Source organism: Metopolophium dirhodum, chromosome 5 (assembly GCF_019925205.1).
Source record: "Metopolophium dirhodum isolate CAU chromosome 5, ASM1992520v1, whole genome shotgun sequence".
In the NCBI taxonomy this organism is placed as follows: Eukaryota; Metazoa; Arthropoda; class Insecta; order Hemiptera; family Aphididae; genus Metopolophium; species Metopolophium dirhodum.
In genome coordinates, this window is record NC_083564.1 from 24,972,422 (window position 1) to 24,993,579 (window position 21,158).

Here is a 21,158-nt window from a genome sequence, read left to right on the forward strand (position 1 = left end):
GTTAATTATGATTTTATATTTTACTTATGTCTTATAATCAGTGTTTTTGTTTTTAGGGGGTGGGTGGTATTTGCTTAGGAATAATAATCATTAGCAATGCACTTAAAATCACCGTTTTTGTGCTTTTATTTTTGACCGTATTAATGATAAAACCAGTCTTGTAAATTGCTTGATTAAACATAAACTTATACTTTTTAGTGTTCAACTATGTATTTTAAGTTTTTTCTTAAAGTATCTGTATTTAAAATCAAATAACATTTTTTAATTTATTTTCTATTTTCATTTAAATCAAGTTGAGAAAAACAAAATACTGGAATATTTATATTATAATGAATTGTCATTATTCATACATAATAATATAATTTTTTAACAATAATCATAGTCTAAATAATCTAAGACCGTGGTCACTTAGCATGCCATTCGAGTTTTTTAATAGGGGTGCCAAAACTTAGGCATGCTAATTTTCTAACCATCCGAACACTTCATCTAAGTAAATATATGTATTTTTTATACGGGGTTGAAGGTTTATAAATTTAATGAATTTGGTAGTTGGAAATAGATAGTGTCATACTAATAACATGCATCTATAAATAATGAGTAGGTATACATCATCTTCGTACATAGGTATTAAATTATACGCTTCAGGATTTCCATAATATGTTTTTATGTGCGTCGGAGCGTTTGGTAAATATTAAGGGAGGTGCAAATATGGCGCAAAAAAAAAAAATAGTTCTGTCAAAGTACACTCCGTCACCCCCTCCCCGAAACCCTCCAAATTGCGCCCTTGCAAATGGGTTTGATCGCCATTGCTCGAAATTCGAACGCACTACAAGTGAAATAAAAAATTTTAAATTGCCGCTGAATACCTGGAACAAGGTACAATGCAATGGTCGGTTACGGTGTTTGAATAGATACGCTTTCCACCGTCCTTGGAACTCCATTATACCGCGCGTCGTTCGGCATAACCACGAGCTGTAGAGGTATAAACAAATCTCGGGCGACGCCAACAACCGTATGCCCCCGCCCTGCATTTCCAACTCACGTTTTCCGTTCGGCCGGCAGCTGTTGTATGGGTACCCCACCAATTTTTGTAGGATTCCGGCGATGTGAGGTACTGCACCGTTGTGACGACTGACGACGTTCTAACGTTCGGCCGGCCATTTCTATTCAAGTAACCCGATTGTTAATACTTGCTGGCATCGGCGATTTTTTTTCTACTTGTATTTTAATATTTGCCATCCTGTCTTCCGTTAACTTCCCACTTAACAGGCGACTGCGGTACCACGGACGACGAGGTTCAACAGTTATTCAACGCAGTGGTGCTCGTAATTTTGGAACGTACAACATGCCTAGAAGAAGTCGAGTTGAGAAAATCGCCTTGTTACCGCTGAACTTGTGCCGCATTTGCCTGCATGAAATACGTCTTAAGTCCTTCGACGTGTTTGGGTCCGACGAACCACATCTGCTCCAGCAAGTCAAAGAATACTTCAAAGTAGAGGTGAGTACAATATAATATGTGGTCCGCGTGTGCCTGTCGCGTTTTATTCGCATTTGTCTCCCATTGTCTCGTCCGGCAGATATTTGCCTCTATCGCCATTGGAGGCGAGTAGATTACTGCCGTTTTTTGTACAGACCACTTGCAGGTGCATCCTATATTGTTGCTCATGGCGACCTTTGTGTTGTTGCGTCATTTTGGTTTCTGCAGCAGTGTACGAACATGTAGGACGTTTTATGTTATTGCGACGTTAATGGTTTATCGTTTGGTTGGTGTACACTGCGCTCTGGGTACCTACCTACTACAGTAAGGGCCGTTCTTACAATGTCCGGTTGAAGTTAATCGACACTTAACTATCCGGTCGGTTAGCGTTAACTGAAAATTTACCGGACAATGTAAGAATGGCTCTAAGTCGTACTATTACTTACCTACTTGCCAGTAGCGCCAATTAAAATTAAAATTGACTGTTCAAATAGTTCGATTGAACTACCCACCCCTTCAAACGACTGTGAAACTGGCTCAACTAATTATGTATAAATAATTTAATGACATATCTGTGTTTAATATAATTATAGCAGAAATACTAAGAAGTATGCTCTATTATTTTACCCAATACCCACACACTCACCCACCCACTATTAAGGCAGTTCAATTGAACTACTTGAAGTACGTTTTTGACGCCATTGCTATTTGCATTGGTGGTAATAGAGGTAATGACGATTGGGTTGATGAGCATAGGCGCAACTAGGGTTGAAATTCTGAGGGGCTAACAAAACTATTTATTTAAAATAACCTGCTATAGGGGACTTATATCTAAATCAATAACGGATATTTTTGGGGGGCTAAATCTTAGTCAGGGAATAATGCCCCTAGTTACGCCAATGTTGATGAAGGATGATGGAAGAAAGGGAAGAAAAAGAAATAAATCTATTACAATGCAATATGCACAAATACACGGGGTGATGCACATGAGTTAAGTAGTATGAAAACACAGACCGTGTTGAGCATACTTATTTCTTATACTATGCCTATATACATTTAGTGTTGAAACATATGTACGGGTTATAGGACATCGGTTAGTACAAAAATATTGGATAGCACTACTGAAATCTTATAATCCGCAACATACTTGATATTATATTATGGTATTTATAGGTATTATAACATTATTATAATTGCAACGTTGTTTTAGTAGTGTTATGATATGAATTTATCGTGTATAGGTACTTTATACTTATACAATAGATATTAAATATTTTCAGTCAAAAAAATATTACAAAATACCTGAAAATTTCAACAATTAACAGAAATGGCTATTGGTAGATAGTTCGTAAATTGAGTGTGATTCTACATTTTTATTTTCATCAACTAAGATAAATTAAAGTTATTTTTTAAAGTATCCAATTGTATTGTTATATAATAAATATCTTACATTAAAACTAGGGATTTGCAGCCAAATTATTTATTTGTCTTCTAGTTGTATTTCTTGGATGTTTATTTACTTATATAAAACATAAACTAGTTTATGTGTTAACAACTTATTGTTATTTATTGGTATATATTTATACCAATTGTCGCCACTCAGACCAAGTCGTATATTGCCATGCATTTTCATTTTTCACTACTATACAAACTCCGGTAGTCGCATGGTTAAAGAATTTGATGATGATGGCGCTGGTTCATTTAGATGTATAGAATAAATTAGTTTTAACTGTTGGTACTGTTGGTACCTATTTCATTTAGTTTAACGTTTCTTAGAATATAATTTTATCAATGGTTATTATTATTACCATGGTTGAAATATACATGTTATTGCATACCAACTCGGGTTGTTATCATCAGTAACAAAATAGCTGCGTAACGGGATATTACAAATATCAATTTTTCTTATCATCAAAAATACGCTGAAAAGCTAGCAATTTCAAAAATTCCGCGCGTACATACTTGAATATTATTGGCTCCCTTTACACTACCATTTTTGTTTTTATCATAAAATATTTGATTGAGAAAAGCGTATATGTGCAATAACCTTATATATTTTAACCATGATTATTACCAAATTTCTATTTAGGTAGTTGTCTGGACCAAAAACAGTAAGATTCACTTATGAGTTTAAACATATTTTATGTCTGTCTGCTGTCAATAATGACTATTATTATTATTTAACTACAAAGTCCAATAAACTGCACAAAGATATTCACAGAAACATTGAACATGAAATGCTTATAATGACAAATTATAAGGGTAGGTAGAGTTGAGTTTTGGCAGACCTTAAGAACTAATCCTTATTTGGGATTTCATGTATGAGTATACAAAATATATAATAAAAGTGGAATTTTTAAGTTGAATCTGAATATTTGTTGTGGTTTATGTAAACAATATTAAGTTTCTATTTTTATTAATTGCTTGTCCTGACCTAACCTAAGATTGGTCTATTTACTTGAATACTATTTAAAATTTGTATTGATCACATTATGTTTAAGCTGGTTAATATCAGAATTTTATACTGAATACCCAAATTAACCAGTTTAAACAGTTAAACATAATGTGATCAACACAACTTTTAAATAGTATTCTGGGTAAATAGACCAATCTTAGGTAAGGTTTGCTTAACATGCAATTAATAAAAATATAAACTTGATATTGTTTACATAAATCACAGCAAATATTCAGATTCAACTTAAAACTTCCACTTTTATTATATACTAATCGATCTTAATATACTATAGGTTCTCATACACAAAATCCCAATTAAGGATTAGTTCTCAAGCTCTACCAGTACTTCTAACTTTGAGTAATTCAAGGCAAGAATAGTTTGAACAAAATCATGTTTGAATTGTTCAAGAATTACAATCAAACATATTATTATAATTGTTTTAATGGTAAAGACAACTGAGTACTTACAATAAAATATTGTTTATTTATTTTCAATAGTCAGTAGACAGTTGTTAAACATTTAAATAAAAGTATAGCTTCACATAGTATGTCTACATACCTGTTTTTTACTTCAGTTTATTTATGTAGGAGCAAAATTACATATTATTGCATTGTTAGAATAAAACTTAAATGTAAACAGGGATATAAACTGTGCCTTAGCAAAGAATCTTATGTTTTAATTTTAGAACGAGTTAGGTATACAGGGTGTCCCGCGAGGATTAACCATTGCGATATCTCCTAAGATAATAAATATATTATCATAAATCTGTTTTTTTTTTTTTTATTAGACTCAAAGAGACAAAGATTACACACATTTTATTTTTAATTTTATTTTTTTAGTAAAAATGAAAATAGCCATTTTATAGTTTATTTTCATTAATCATGATTTTTAATAATTTTTTTAGTTTATAGGTAAAACAGCAAAATAACATTTTTTGTCCGGATGGGCAGGATTGACTAATTTAGTTATTATAATTACTCATAATTACAATTAGTCTATTAATTTTTTTATTCAACTTTTTTTTTTTCATACGTTATTAAATATATAAAATAACATTTTCACTTCAAAATAAATAATTATATACATAATAATGGTAATATAAAAAAGTCATACGTTATGAAATATATAAAACAACATTTTTACTTCAAAATAAAATATATAAAATAACATTTTCATTTCATCATAAATAATTATATACATAATAATAGTTATATTATTACCATTTGTATTATATTTACAAGTTTTTTAAATTTTTATTTAAAAATATATCCAAATTTTTTGGATTTAAACTGTTTCTTTTTTTACACATAATTTTACCGGCTTTTGAAAAAATTATCTCAGAGGTTACTGAGGAGTCGTTGAATCAAATGGATACAGCAAATCATTATTTACATATTCTTTCATTTCAATGAAAGTAGTACATGGGTTGAATACAGCAGTGTTAATTTTGTCTTTTGTTGCCAATTGTTTGATGCATTCAGGATGTTCAAGTTTACTGCTTGCCCACAGTAGCGTAATTAGGAATTTGGTTGGGGGGTGTTACGTTTTTAGCAATCATGAATGGTCATTATCAATACTTTGATCAAAATGTAAACGGTAAAAAAAGTTTTGGGAGGAATCCATCCCCTAATCCCCCCCCCCTAAATACGCCCCTGCATGCCCATCCTTTGACATAAGTTACTGCAGATGTATTATTTGGATCCACGAGGATACTGTTGATATTTGTTGATGACAAATGAACATCTAGTATATTGTTACACATATCTTCATAATTTTCAATTGTATTATCACATGTGTTAAATGAATTTAGTTGTCTAATTGTTTTTGATTCATTGAGCTTGGTTAAAAATCGGTAGGCATCCATTTCACAATTTCCTTCTTCTGATGGTGTAAGCAAATTATTACACATCAACATTCTTATTGCAGACTAAAATTTAGTAGCATCTGGAGTAGTATTGTTACTTATCACTTTTTGCTCTAATTATTGAATATACATTTTCAATGCAATCTTGAGTTAACCTTCTGGTTAGTAAAAATTCTATAGAATATTCTGTGTTTAATTCTTCATACAGGAACTTCAGTGCATTTATATTTTCTCTTCATCCTTTAATACACGGAAGGTGCTTTTCTGACTTATTATGAATTTTCAAATTATTTAAAAACTTATTAGCATTTTTTAAAAATTCCCTGTGACAGGAATCTTTGGTCAATAGCCTCCTCAAAAGTTTCGGTTCGTTGTATGTTATACTATCAAAAAATGCAATACATTTAGCAGTATATGTTGCTTTACTTCTCATTTTGTTTAGTGCCACTAGTGTTAATATACCAGAGCTAACCGTGTGACTTAATGTTTGGGTAGCCATTGGGGAAAATGGTGGTAGTTCCATGTGATTTCTTTTTTTAATTTTGGTGTTAATCTCAAGGTTTTATTTTTATTTAAATTTTTAAAAGTAACCAAATCTTGCCAGGAATATACTTCTTCATTAATGGAAAAATCATACTTTTTAAAGTTATTTCTTACAGATTTCATAAGGTGTGGGCTATCATGGAAAAAATAAATTTTTTCATTTTCAAAATTAATATAAGGTTTTGTATAAGTGACTCCAAACAAATTACGCATGCATAAGTTGTTCGTTCCTTGGTCACAAATTGTCACTTTTGGTATGAGTCCTATTTCTTTTAATTTTGTTATTGTATGTGCAACAATTTGTTTAAGTCTATATCCTTTAACTGGTCCACTTGAAGAAAAGTACCCAATAACTTGTTTCCAAGTAGTAGTGAGACCTTTTATCATTACGACTAAGGCTTGGTCACAGTACTTAATACTCTTTAAATCAATTATTGAATTATCTTCCAAATCTTCAAAGCCGCTAAATAAATCATTTTTTGATTGACATTTCATCAATAATTATTGACACTAGTTTGTCCTTAGCTTCAACAGACTTAAATTTAGTTTTAAGTATTTCAAGAATATTTAAGGTTAATCCTCACGAAACATCTAATAATTGAAGCCAATTCCTTAATGATCTTACAGTTGGAAGACAACCATTTCTGCATGAATTTATATGATTTTGTTGAACTATAATATAAGCCAAGGCCAAATTATTTTTCATTTTCCTTGTACTTTAAACCTTTCTTTTTCACTTGACCTTAGTTGTGTTTGTAAAATAAAATTATTCTTTATGGTATTTTAGAAAACTCCCGGGAAAACTGGTCTTTTTTTTTAAAAAAAACATTTAGGTTTTTCTTTTTAAACTTGACTATTCTAAATTTTTGGTAAGCCATTATTGTTAATTTCAATGACTTGTCTTTCTGAGCTTCATTATTGATCATGCATATGGTGTACAGGTAATTTGTAACCTACACAATACAACATTTTTATAATACCTAATTAATAAGTAGGTACTATTAATGTATTTAATATTATTAACAGTGGTTAATAACTACCTACTCCATACACGGTGCATACTCTATAGATAGTTAGCACCCAAAAATGTTTCATTCAAATTGTTAAAATTATGCTGAATATACCCTATATCAAGTTTGATAGGAACATCTTTGATTATTAATGCAGTATAATAATTAATATCATATTTTATTTTTTATTATTAGTTGACAATCTAATTAATAATAAATTTAAATTTAAAAGTTACTTACGACATTCAACATAATCCATTATCCGTAGTCCATTCCAATTAAAATAAGTCATAATAACAAAACAAATATATACATGCAGTAAATAATAAATATTAGGTATATTTTATTAATTAACTAATTTATAATAGGTATATAATAAACCTAAATGTTACTTACAACACTCAACAAAACATACACATGCAATAAAAGTATAATAAAGTACAGTAAAATTATATAGTTCATTAAAAATAATGAACTATATAATATAGTTCATATATATTTCCTACACTTTTCCATATAATATAATCAGATGATTTAAAATGATCAGAACAAATAACACGGTTCTTGTTAAAAATCTAGAACCTTGAGATTTGAAAACATCCATAATTTCTCTAAGCTTCCACACCACTCGACCCATTTTTTACAACTAATATATTAATTTATACAGAAATCGTAAAATGCAATTTAAAAAATTATAATATCAAATTTAATCTACAATTAGGTATTATTTATTTTTATTTAGAAGCATATGGATCTGTACATAATTATTTTAAGAAACTTACAATTCTTCATTAGATGGAAATCTATGTAATACTAAATTTGTACTTAATTTCTCTGTATTTTAACAATATTTTGTTGACTTTTTAGAACACATTTTTATAAGTTTTTATATTATACAAAACAATTAATATTGCTCCTCGTATTGCTCTTTATACGAAAAAAATTCATTTTTGTTTTACAGCCACTTAACATTTTGGCGGTATTTATTATATGAATTATAGGCCTTTGATATAGGCAAAAACAGTACAACTGAGGGCTCCGTATTGCCATTGACTTTCTTGTATTATCATTTATAATATTTGGTCTAATTTCCGTTTTATAAAATGAAACTTCAATAATTTTTTTTCTCAAACTTTTATAGATTGAATTCATTTTAGATTCTATACTCCGGCCCACAGGAGTCTATATGTAAAAACGTGTCTGTTGCTGCATATTGGCACGTTGCCGAATAGTGGGAATGGCATCATGATGGGAGAAAACAGATGTCGCGTATTACTATATCAATATACGGTTTACGTATGGACTCTCGTGGGCCGGGGTATGAGGGAAACGATAGAATATATTACCTACCTACCTACCTACCTACCTATTTACAATGATGTCGTTTTTTTTTTCTATCTATCATCAACATTTGAGGTATTAACAATCCTCAACATTTTCGACATCAGCATCTTTTCTGATAGAAAAGTGAATCTAGTTGGTACTTTTGAGAGGTCAAAACTCCGAGTAGTTTTAGAAAGCGTCTATGAAAAAAATGGTAATATTTACCATTGGTAACTCCAACAACATTGGTTTCTCCAATAATGAATTATAAGTGATTTAATAAAGCTTTACAATTGCATATGTGGTACCTAAGTAATTTTATGTTGGTTTAATATGCTACATACAAATGAAAATTATCTTACCATTATAATGAAGTATTAGTAAATGTCTTCATTATTAGCTTGTAGGTTATGTAAAATAGTATTTTTACATATCTGAGGAATGATTGAAATAAATATTCTGTATATTATTATGATTGAATTGGCCTTTTTCTTGGAGTTGGGATGTTAGAATGTTATACTATAAACTTTTCAGAATAAAAATGCACAGGGTGGCGTACAAAGTTTAGTTCTAGTTTGCATATCCGTCCTCCTTCACAGACCATTGCTATTGATCCGTGCCCCCTGCCGTGTGGGTGAGTGTGGTTCATTATTATTCAGAAAAGAGTATAGGTTTTGATGTGTTTCCAGAGCATTTCTATTTCTACTTAATAAATCTTCTAAATAATTAACCGTCTTATTAACAAATCCATCTTCATTCTAAGTCACAAATCCATCACAGAGTCAAACAGTCACATTAATAAATTATTAAAAGCGTTAAACTTTTGAATATTTGTATTTGTATATTACTGTATAAGTATAATAGTAAATAATAATTTTTAGTCATATAGGTACCTAACCTCCCTAATATATTTTTGGACTATACGACCGAGGTAAAAGGGGAAACACCTGCTGTTTTCAGTATATAAGTTACGTAACTATCTTACATACTTGAAAAAACATATATAGGTACATCTCTTTATTTTAATTGATTTGTTTGTACACAAATAACTCTTAGTCAAAACATTCATATTTATTAAAAAAAAATAGGATAAAAAATGAAAAAATTTTACACTAAATACTAATCTATGGTCACAATTTGAGTTTTAGCCCCCTCCCCTGAATTGTGCTTATACACTAACCGCTTGAACAAAGTTTGTACCTTTTAGATCTGCAAAAATATTACAATCACTTAACAGTTATTTTTGTTGTGCTCTATATACATCTGTAGAAAGTCTAATCTTAATTTGTAAACCTAATACTCAATAAAAGAGTGACCTTAAGCGGATACTGATATACGTCAGAAACCTCAATTAAATCAATTTTGTTCTAAACTTTTGTTTTCGGTGGTGTTGAAATATTAATGTGATGCTATTGAGATTGTGGTATTTTAGTTGCATCAGTAATTTCCGTCGCCATGCGCAGAAGCCCACAAACTCACTGAATTCATAATTTTTCAAAATAGCTTGTGCTACAATTATTACTAGTAAAAGCACAGTTTTTTTTTTAAATGTTATATTTAATAACGGGTACCTACCTAGGTACATAATTTTTTATAAATAATATTAAATTTGTTATATAATATGCAATTAAAAAAAAAAAAATCATTAATTACCGTTAATATAATTAAATAAAGTACCTTAATAAGGTAATCAATGATATATTTAATTCCAATTCAGGGACGATCTCAAAAAAAAATCATAGGGTGGTGTATTCTTCAAAATTGCCGACTAGGATTTGAAATTCAAAATTTCTGTTAACTATTAAGTTATTTTTAGTTACAATATGCTATACATTTATAATTTCTTTATTACCTTATGTTTCAATGTATGTTTAAATTAAATTTGAAGTTGAAACTTAGAAATACCTAACTTATTATTTTTAATTTATATCAGAATAAAATAACATCAACAAACATAATATGAAATAGGTAATAATTATAATTCATCACTTAGTATTATTGTTGCCAAATCATTATCTACATTATAAGAATCGTCCTCTTCTATCATTACCTATATAAATATAAAATAATCTCAATAATTGTATTTGCTTAAAATTTAGGTACCTAATTATTTACCAATGGCTTTAATCTAATTATTAAAAATTTCATTCAATAAAAAATATTAGATTCTGAGTGAAACGAGATATATATAATATTTTTAAAATCTATATTAATTAATCTATATTTCGTATATTATAAAAGTGATGAACCATATTATGTAGATATAAGATATTTTAAGACTTGAAATAAACATGGTAGGTTTTAAATGAAAAATTACAATTTACAACTCGTGGTACTTTCTAAGCCTTGTACCGGAAAATAACTTGCGAAGTAAGCACAATTATTAAAATAAGGTGGAATAAGGTGTACAACAGAAACAGACTGTTTCACTGTTGTCAACTACATGCGGACATCAAACACACACATTATATACGATACAAGATAATCGGTAATCTTCGTCTGTTGAGTGTTACTTTGAAACGCGATTATCGCGTATTTTGGATATTCCAAAACAAATGTATAGGTACCCTCACTCGATAACATATTATAATCGCCCGCCTCAACCGTCGCCACTTGCCCACATGCTATTAGATCATATTATACAAGTATATGATCTAATGCCGTATACCCGCATTGCTTAAATGCGATGACGGATGAAAGAATAGACGGTTTATCGATTTTCTACTGTATATTATATGCATGATATAAATTTATTAGGTATATCGTTATAACTTATAAGTATGCGTGTTATGTTATGAGCCGTTCATTACGTTTTTATCTTGTGCCGACTGCCGATTCTCGCAGTCTCGATGTACTTTTGCGAATCCGCTCCATAACCCATTACAAAAATATTGAGTTAAAACAATATCAACATTTAAACAATTTATCTAATTTTCCTTTCCTCGTCTTAAAAAAATTAGTTTAATTCAGGTGAAAATAAATTCCATTTTGCCGACTGAAGATCAAATATTGCTGAGTGGGGTGGTGTAACACCCTCCCATGACCCACCTTCGGTTCTTCCCTGTTCCAATTATGTGGCTATATATTAAACTTTTAATCCTACCAAGTAAAATCTATATATATATAAATGAATGTTTGTCTGTCTGTCCTTAATGCATTCCTAAACGGCTGGGCCGAATTTGATGACATTTTTTGTTTGGGTGGTTCCCGGGATGATTTAGATTTACGATGGAAAGCATTGCTTAAGCCTGCATCAAATCAAATGTTCGTACATTGCCTTCCAAGGTTTACACTTAGTGCAGCAAGTTACACCCAAAAGGAGTTGAACAATCATAATTATTTTAAGAATTGTCATTTTTTACAGACAAAGAAAAGTCCGGGATAGCTAGTCTTTATCTATACTTATATTATAAAGAGGAAAGATTTGATTGTTTGTATTGAATAGGCTCCGAAACTACTGGACAGATTTAAAAAAAATTTTTACCATTAGAAGCCGACATTATCATTGATGAATATAGGCTAATTTAAAAAGGGAATTGATCACCCAGAGGGGGTGCTCAAACTGGAATTTTGAGATTTACGATAGAAATTTGTGTTTAAAAATAGTTGCCATGGGTTTTAAAGCTATTATAATAATAAATAATAATCGGCGTGTGTATAAACAATACATTACATTACTGTTTAGTTTTTTTTCTCATTTTAAAATGCCCAAAAGAACAAGATCTCAACTTTCTAGAAATAGTTCACAGGCTAGGGCGATAAAAATACGTCGTCATGGAGAATCTCAATCAGAAACTGAAAATCGTCTTGCAAGTCAGAGAGAATACGCGTCGCAATCGCGTGCAAGAGAGTCAAGTATCGAGCGTTCACAGCGACTTATAACTAACAAAATATTAGAAATGTACAAGCTCGCGCTAGGGAATCGAGCTCTGAACGTTCCGAGCACCTTCAAAATCAGAAAGAAAGACAACAGACGTCAACGGCTAGAGTTCGCAATCGAGTTTTAGCTCATAGTAACAGATCGGATTTCACATACGATCCACAGATTGATTATGCTCAACAGTCTTCCGTCCAAATCAGAGCCATGGAAAAGATCTGCTCTAAATGTTCTGCCAAAAAATGGGCCGATGAATCTAATGGTTTGTGCTGTGCTTCTGGAAAAGTCAGTCTCCCCAATATTCAGGAGCCGCCAGAGCCAATAAAAAGTCTTGACAAATAATAATTTACATAGTAGACATTTTCTAACCAACATACGTAGGTACAATAGCCTATTTCAAATGACTTCGTTTGGCGCGAAAGTAATTAGAGAACAAAATTTTATGCTCACTTTTAAAATAAAGGGCCAAGTTTATCACCTTATAGGTAGTCTTTTACCACAATCAGGCCAAAATCCGCAATTCTTGCAGATTTATTTTATTTCAGACGCAGATCAGCTATCGTTGCGGTCAAACATAGCACCAACGCTAAACATTGATTTAATTAAAGAACTACAGACCGCACTGAACAGCCACAATATATATATACGAAGTTTTAAACAAAACTTAGAACTAAACTCTTCGGATAATTTAAAGTTAATTATTCACTCCGACCGCCCAATACAGACAGCACACCCGGGCAGATATAATGCTCCAGCTGTAAACGAGGTAGCCGTTCTTTTTGTAGATGAAGAAAAAGGTCCCAGAGATATCGTGCTGCACGGTAGAGACGGCCAACTTAAAAGGGTCTCTGAATTACACAGATCTTACGATCCTCTCAACAAGACTGCTTACTAAGGAATTAAAGGACAATTTAATTGTAGCGACCATTATTACCGGCCCGGCAGCTGGTCAGCTAGCTAATATTCCGAGGATACCGATGATCCCAACTGATCTACCAATCCCGTTTAAACGGGTTCAATTTCCGGTGAAAATATTTTTCGCGTTGACTATTAACAAGTCCCAAGGTCAAACCTTCGAATTAGTAGGGATCGACCTACGAAAGGAATGTTTTACTCATGGCCAACTGTATGTGGGCCTATCACGAGTTGGATCTGCTGATAATCAATTTATTTTGCTGCCACAAAATGAAACAACATCAAATATCGTTTACAGAGAAGCTCTGACCCAATAAATTTAATTGATATATGATTGAATATAATTTTATTTTATTTTATTTTCAATATTATATGATTAATAAAAAATTTTCTATAATATAATTTATTTTCATTCGATACATGTTATTATGTTATACAACAATAATAAAAATGTAAATTGTATTTGACTTGCAATTCTTTTCACATATATATATATATATGTCTATGGCATTAAAAGTTACGTTTTACGACAAATGTATTATTTAATGTATCATCTCACAATGTTCTGTTATGTTACATGTTACATCCAAAAAGATTTAAACAATCACAAATTTTTAAGGGCAACGAAGTGCACGGGATCAGCTAGTATAAATATAAAAATGTCGTGTCACAATGTTTGTCCGGGATGAACTCCGAAACTACTGGATCCGATCTTGATGAATTTTTTACTCTGTGTGTAATTTAGTCCAACTTAAAAGATCAAACGGGAATTTTGAGATTTCCTATGGACATTTTTGTTTATAAATTGTTGCCATGGGTTTTTAAGCTATTATAATAAATAATAATAATAATAATAATACTAAAAAAAAACCATTTACTTTACTTTTTAAATATAAATTATAATATAATATCTAACTATAAAAATGTGAAATGAAACTCTGTACAGGCTAAACTCTGGAACTACTATCAGATCTTTTTGATTTTTTTTTTTAAATGAAAGAGTATTTCATGGAGACTGTTTATATGAAAGAAAATCTTAAGAAAATCCACCGGTGTATAATAGGTATATTGGTTGCTATTGGTTAATCGGGCATGTTTGTTGATTTGTATTATTATCTTTTGTTGACAAACATATTATATATAATATATACAAGAAGATCTGATAAGTAGTTCCAGAGTTTAGTCTGTATAGTTAAAGTCTGTATATTTATATAGTTATATATATATATAAATTAATGTTTGTGCATAGATTAGACCTCTGGGAAGAAGATAGGTTAATTTACATAGGGTTAAATTTGTTTTTTTTTTTATTCTTCGGATTTTAGTACGGGTAGGTTAGGATAGGATTTTGTATAAATTGATTATATTAATCCACCGTAGGTGGAATTAAGTAAAAACAACAAACTTGGTATAACTTTGATACTTTAGAGTTAAATCATACACTTACGTACAAACAGCGATCTACAGAGGGTAGTTGCCTACCTGATAAGTTACTGCTGTGAATAAGAATTTTTATTCCGGGCAACGGAAAAGTTAAGATAAATGTTGAACACCATACATCGAATATTAAATAACAAATTGAACAAAGTGTGAGTCTTAAAGAGTTGATAAATTTAACGGGCAACAAAGTGCACGGGATCAGCTAGTATAATATAAAAACTTTTTAATATAAATAAATATATAGATAATTTTTCTACCAAAAACCAAGTAAAATATTATGTGACAAAATGATAATTATATTGAAATTATATTTTTAGATTACGGGCATTGATGGCAAATCTACTAAGTTATGTGAAAATTGCATGGATAAGATTGATAATTGGCAAGACGACATCGAGAAAGCTCAAGAAAATCAAAATGTAGTGAATTATTTATATAATTGAATGCTAAATAGCAAGTAGAGTTTGTTAACAATAATTAAAAGCAGTGGCGAATTCTCCAGGCATGCTTAATAATAAAAACTTAATCAATAAAAATACAAACATTTTTTGTCATCAATAATATAATAAAAAAATATTTAAAAAAATCATAATGTATGACAAAAACGTCATGTATTTCTGTTTTACTTATTTGTATTTATCTTTATCGTAACATTTACTGACAGAGCATGCGATAGCTGTGTGCACAAGCTATACAACGCTTATTATTATCGCTGTGAAATACCGGTTATTCTGAGACCTTTAGCTGCAGTACTAACCACCCAAGGCATGCTCAGTCAGTTGCGCTTCGTCAATGAATTTTGTAGTATAATTAATTTTAAAATAATATAATTATTATTAATTACATTTAAGTCTTATTTATAAATTAAATAGAACTATAATACATTATGATTAATGATAAATGAGCATGCCCATACATCGGAGTCAGCATTCGCCACTGGTTAAGAGTTTATAACTGTAATTGATAGTTGGATCTATTAATGGTCTATGCCAGGGATCTCCAACTTACGGCCGAATCCGGCCCTCCAAGCTAATTTAGTTTTTATTGTTTTTAATTTATTGAATTAACTAAATAAAATGAATTTATTATTTTTTTCTTTTAGTGTTATTCGTAACAGCTTATAATAGTCATTTATACCTATATACTAAGTATACTAACTTATAATATAATAACTCGTTATAAAATAAAAAAAGTATATAAACAAACATTCATTTTTCTAAATAAATCTTATCTATTCTTCAATTTTTTAACCAATCTATTCCTCTTAAAAGGTTGGAGACCCCTAGTCTATACCTGGAGTTGTAAGCTTGAACATTTTTTTTTTTATTGAAATTTTCAACTTTAAAAATTTGATAATGTTATTTTTAATGTATTTTTCTTAACTAACATAATTAATTCTTGAGGATGGTATGTTAGTTAAATGTTTATTATTTAAATAGAAATTAGACTACTGAATATGATCCAAAATTAAATATGATTTTTTGGGACTTTGTTAGGAAACACCGTTCATCTAATCCTATTCCCAAAACTGTATAATTTTCAAACATTAGATATTTATTTAATTTCTCATGGAGCAATTTTCTTATTTTGTTCAAAAACAAATAACTGTTGTTACTTTAAATTTACACTATGTTTATTTTATCATTTTAATTTTTTTTCTGTAAATGTCAATAAAATTGTATTCCTTGGGTCAATAAGCTTGACAATTTAACACAAAGTTCCTCAATCATCATTACAATATCAGTTTTAAAAAAAAAAAGTGGGTTTAAGTGGGTACAGTACTGTTATAGCTCTGCTGTACAGTAGTTGTCGAGCATGTCATTGAAAGTGATGTGTTATATTTAAATTCAATCATTGAATACGAAAAACAATTAGCGGAGACGTTATGCCAGCCTAGCATACTTGTATAAATAATCAAATTTAATAATTAAAAAAAATTAATAAAAATCAAAAATATCTCATGGCTATAAATAGCGTAACTTTCAGGTTGGACATTTTCTTTTTGATACAGGTAGAAAAACTTGTTAGGAACCTTCTATGAAATATTGTCAAAATTTGAACTTTAATTAATTTTTTTGTTATAGATATATGTGTTACGTGCTTTCAAGACTGTGAAAAAACGACCCTTGTCTGCTTCAACCAAAAAGAGGAAAGCAACATTAAGAAGATCCAAGAAAAGAAAAAGAACCTCGTTAATACCTAGGCATGAAATTCCATCAACATCCAATGTTCAATCACCATTAAAATCTATCCAACAATCTACTTCAGCATCCATTTATCAATGTCAATCAATAGATACTCAATATGTATCAGATTTTCCATCCACATCAAAATCAAATGAAATAATTCCTATTACATCTACAGATATTATCCCATTTGCTTCAACTTCAGCAGAATTTATCTCACCCGCGTCAACTTCAGCACAATTTATCTCACCCGCGTCAACTTCAGCACAATTAATCTCACCCGCGTCAACTTCAGCAGAATTTATCTCACCCGCGTCAACTTCAGCACAATTTATCTCACCCGCGTCAACTTCAGCAGAATTTATCTCAACCGCGTCAACTTCAGCACAATTTATCTCACCCGCGTCAACTTCAGCAGAAGTTATCCCATATGCATCATCATCAATAGATATTGTTCCATCATATACCATTAACGAAATTTCATCAACAGGAGATAATCCAGTCTGGTATTCAAATGGAAATAAAATAACAGATCCTGAATCTGAAGTTTATGACAGATTTAAATCTTTTAAAGCAGAATGTGTTTGTATATTTTGCACTTACCAGCATGAAGAAGTATCGCGAAATGCGTATAATCATATATTATTTTGTTCTAAACATTCCGAACCATATGCCTGTCTTATAGAAAATTGTCATTCTGTATTTCCCAGTAAATTGGTTTTTATTCAACATTACCGTACTCATTTGAATCTCAAAAATTCGACTTATTTGTGTAATACATGCTTTAGTGTTTTAACTTGTCCGAGAAGATCAGTTATGATGGATCACACTCATCAAAATCTTTCCGACTTATTAAAATGTTGTTCGCTTACTTTCACAACAATGACTAAATTTGTTCTTCATAAACTTATAAATCATTGTGCAATAGTTGTCACAAGTCACAACAAATCGCGTACTCTTCAAAAACAGAATCTGAATATTAAGAAAACAGAACTGGAAGACATAAAAGTTGGTATGGATGTACCTGGCACAGTACCAAGCGATCAGATAATTAAAAAAAACGGAAGTCTTAAGTGTTATTGTTGTCCAAAATATTTTAACAGTATTCCTGAATTTATAGATCATAGTAAGGTTAAGCATAAGAATTTAATTACATTAAAAGATAAAGGAATAAAATTATGCCCTCTGTGTGATAATAGTTATTTTAATGAACAATTTAGTGAGCATGTTGAAAACTGCACCAATACCATGAAAGTTGGTGAAAAGTCATTGAATCATTATGGATGCGTTTATTGCTGTGTAATTTTCACGAATGTATCTTCTAGAGAATTTCGCAATCATGTTCTGTACTGTAAATCTTTTAAATTAGGTGTAGCCAGCAGTAAACTTGCTCATAAATGTACCAATTGTACTTTTACAAGTACTGACGATGATTTAAGTTTAGTACATGCAAATTCTAACTGTTTGTATTTCCAAATGAAAATGAGATATGCAATGGGACCGGAAGAAAAAAATAAAGTTATGCTACGAATGGACTTTGTTAAACAAAATACAGAGGAACAGGAGGATGAAGATTGTACAAACGTTAAAGAACTTCTCAGTTCTTCAAAAACATTTTGCAATACAGCTAGACAAAAGCTGCTTAAATTTTATAACTTTTTTTGTAATAACTGCAAAAATCTTTTCTTTGATAAAATTATCTTTTTTAAGCATTTGACTGAGACAGGATCTTATTGCCGATTGCAAACTTTAATCTACTGCCAAAATTGTCTAACTGAGTTTAACACATTGGAAGAGTATCAAGGCCATTTACCTAGTATGCCAGAAGCATCACCAATAATAGTAAAACAAGAAACGTTTGGACAAAATAATGATGAATACGACGGCGATCTCCCTATGGATGTAGTACATCTCAATCCAAATTATCGTGATGTGAAAGTTGAAATAAATAACGAAACATCTTGTCAAAAACAAGAACCTATTGATGAAACAAGCTGTAATATAGAGCAATATCAAGAACAGGAACAGGAACAAGAACAAGAACAGGAACAGGAAGTTTCAAATAATCATTTTAATAACAGTGTTTTTTCATGCCCAGAAATGGACATAACCACCAATGACATTTACATGCAATTTGAAGTTGAAGAAAAACCAGATTTAAATAAAATGTTAGATGATCCGGAATAACAACATGTGTATATCACATAATTCCGATAAAGTTAAAACTAAACATATAGTTAGTTTTATATCCAATTTTCTTACTTGATTGTTAGAATCCAATATTGTTATTTATATTGATTATATAATTTCTGTAGTTCTTTAACAAGGTGAATAGCTATTTACTTAGAAATGACCTATTCCATAAAATAATTTTTTTTTTTTTAAAAAGGATTTTATTAGTAAATTGATAATCATGACTTAAATGCACTTTTATGATGTAACTTATTCATTTTTTAAAAGTTACACTAGAATACATTATAATTATATTTGTGTTTTGTTAGTTGTTTATAATGTTGAAATCTTAACATTAATTCCAAAATATATAATTTCATGCTTCAAATTCAATAATAACAATTAAAAATTAAAGATTTAGCTACTATATTAGTATATTATCCCCGACTGATTTGTTTTTTTATTATTATTATTCATTTTGAATTTAAAATTGTGACCTAAATATTTATTGTCGTATATTGTTACAAAATGTACTGAATGTAAATGTAACTTTTTTTTTTGATTTATGATTGTCCAGATATCCATTAAATGATAAATATAAGAATTATATTGTATGCAGAATAATTCATTCAATATTGACTATATATATATATTTTTTTTTTATTTAATAAGTATGTATTTTACTTATTATTTATTTATCATGTTAAGACTTGACTAATTTTAATTAAAATTAGACATTGTTTAAATTATCTACTTTAATTTGACTATGTATCCCCTTACTATTAAACTTTTAATATGTTTTGCCCTACCTCATATGTATCAAGCCTTTACATATTATAATATCATTATTTTTCCAATCAACCAGAAATATTCCCATAAACTATAATTTTTTTTTGTGCTGTTCAGACATTGTATATAAAAAAATTTACAAGATCTATATTATTAACTGTCAATAATCATTTTAACTTAGTTTAAACAATCTTATTTTTGACTGTATATGCCAAACGTAAATTAAGTTTGTTTTTCCATGTTTGATTTATATAGTTTTATGTTACTCCCTTTAAATTTAACTTGTATGTAACTGTTGTTCTTAAAACTACTACATAATATATATATATATATATATATTAAACTATTTTTTTACAAAAAAAAAAAAACATTTAATAATATAATTTATTATTTATTAAATTTTTTATAACAAAACATTACCATTAAAATAAAATTTTTCTTTTTGAAGTTCATAATATTATTTTAGAAAAATTTTCAAACAACTAAAATTACATTATTATATATATTATTATTATTATTATTATTATTATGCCATAATATTTTAGATTTAATAATGTAAAACAAAATTATAAAATACATGCTTATTGTGTAATATATATTTCTTTTATAATATATCAAAAAGCAAAAAATTAAAAATGGTCCTAAGTCTTAAAACTGCTGAAACATACATTGTTTTAATACAGTTATTTTTTCTTTACGCTATTTAGGTAACTTGTAACACCGAGAAATTGGTCTAGCCAATGTTTTACAAATAACTTTAACATAATTTACTCCAAAATTATGTACAATAATAATAAATATTGTTATGCTTGTATATAATATAATGTATAAGTCTAATAAAGATTTGAAATATTCAAAGACAATTTTTGTTTTGATATGGTTAAAAATAGAAAAAATAGAGTGAAAATGTCTACCACATAATATTATAATTGTTATTACATTATACTCGCGTAATTAGAGGTTCAGTGTATATTCATATTTAATAATATTATATTTTAAAATATTATTAAGTATATTATATCTTGATAAAAAAATGATTTTTTTTTTCTGTCAAAAAAATATAAGCGTTTTCGTAGACCGTAACATACGTAATTTTTTACATTATTC

The 21,158-nt window shown here is 29.4% G+C and overlaps 1 protein-coding gene across 2 annotated transcripts; it reads left to right on the forward strand.

Annotated features, from left to right (window-relative positions):
* Positions 1-139: 139 nt before the first annotated feature.
* Positions 140-19,636, forward strand: LOC132945963 (uncharacterized). 2 transcript variants are annotated; one of them, XM_061015812.1, is made up of 4 exons: positions 140-1,171; positions 1,270-1,498; positions 15,222-15,323; positions 16,989-19,636. In XM_061015812.1, the coding sequence occupies exons 2-4, from the start codon at positions 1,346-1,348 to the stop codon at positions 19,275-19,277; spliced, it is 2,544 nt and encodes an 847-aa protein (XP_060871795.1). In that variant the 5' UTR covers positions 140-1,171; positions 1,270-1,345; the 3' UTR covers positions 19,278-19,636. The 2 variants fall into 2 exon arrangements, with proteins under 2 accessions (XP_060871795.1, XP_060871794.1); XM_061015811.1 differs by having other exon boundaries at positions 140-1,498.
* The last annotated feature ends 1,522 nt before the right edge of the window (positions 19,637-21,158 follow it).

Bases quoted from the DNA above. Each gene is read 5' to 3' on its own strand.
- LOC132945963 (XM_061015811.1), top strand. From the start codon at position 1,346: ATGCCTAGAAGAAGTCGAGTTGAGAAAATCGCCTTGTTACCGCTGAAC. The intron at 1,499-15,221 runs GTGAGTACAATA...TTATATTTTTAG, and splicing joins AAGAATACTTCAAAGTAGAG to ATTACGGGCATTGATGGCAA. The intron at 15,324-16,988 runs GTAGTGAATTAT...TTTTTGTTATAG, and splicing joins AAGCTCAAGAAAATCAAAAT to ATATATGTGTTACGTGCTTT.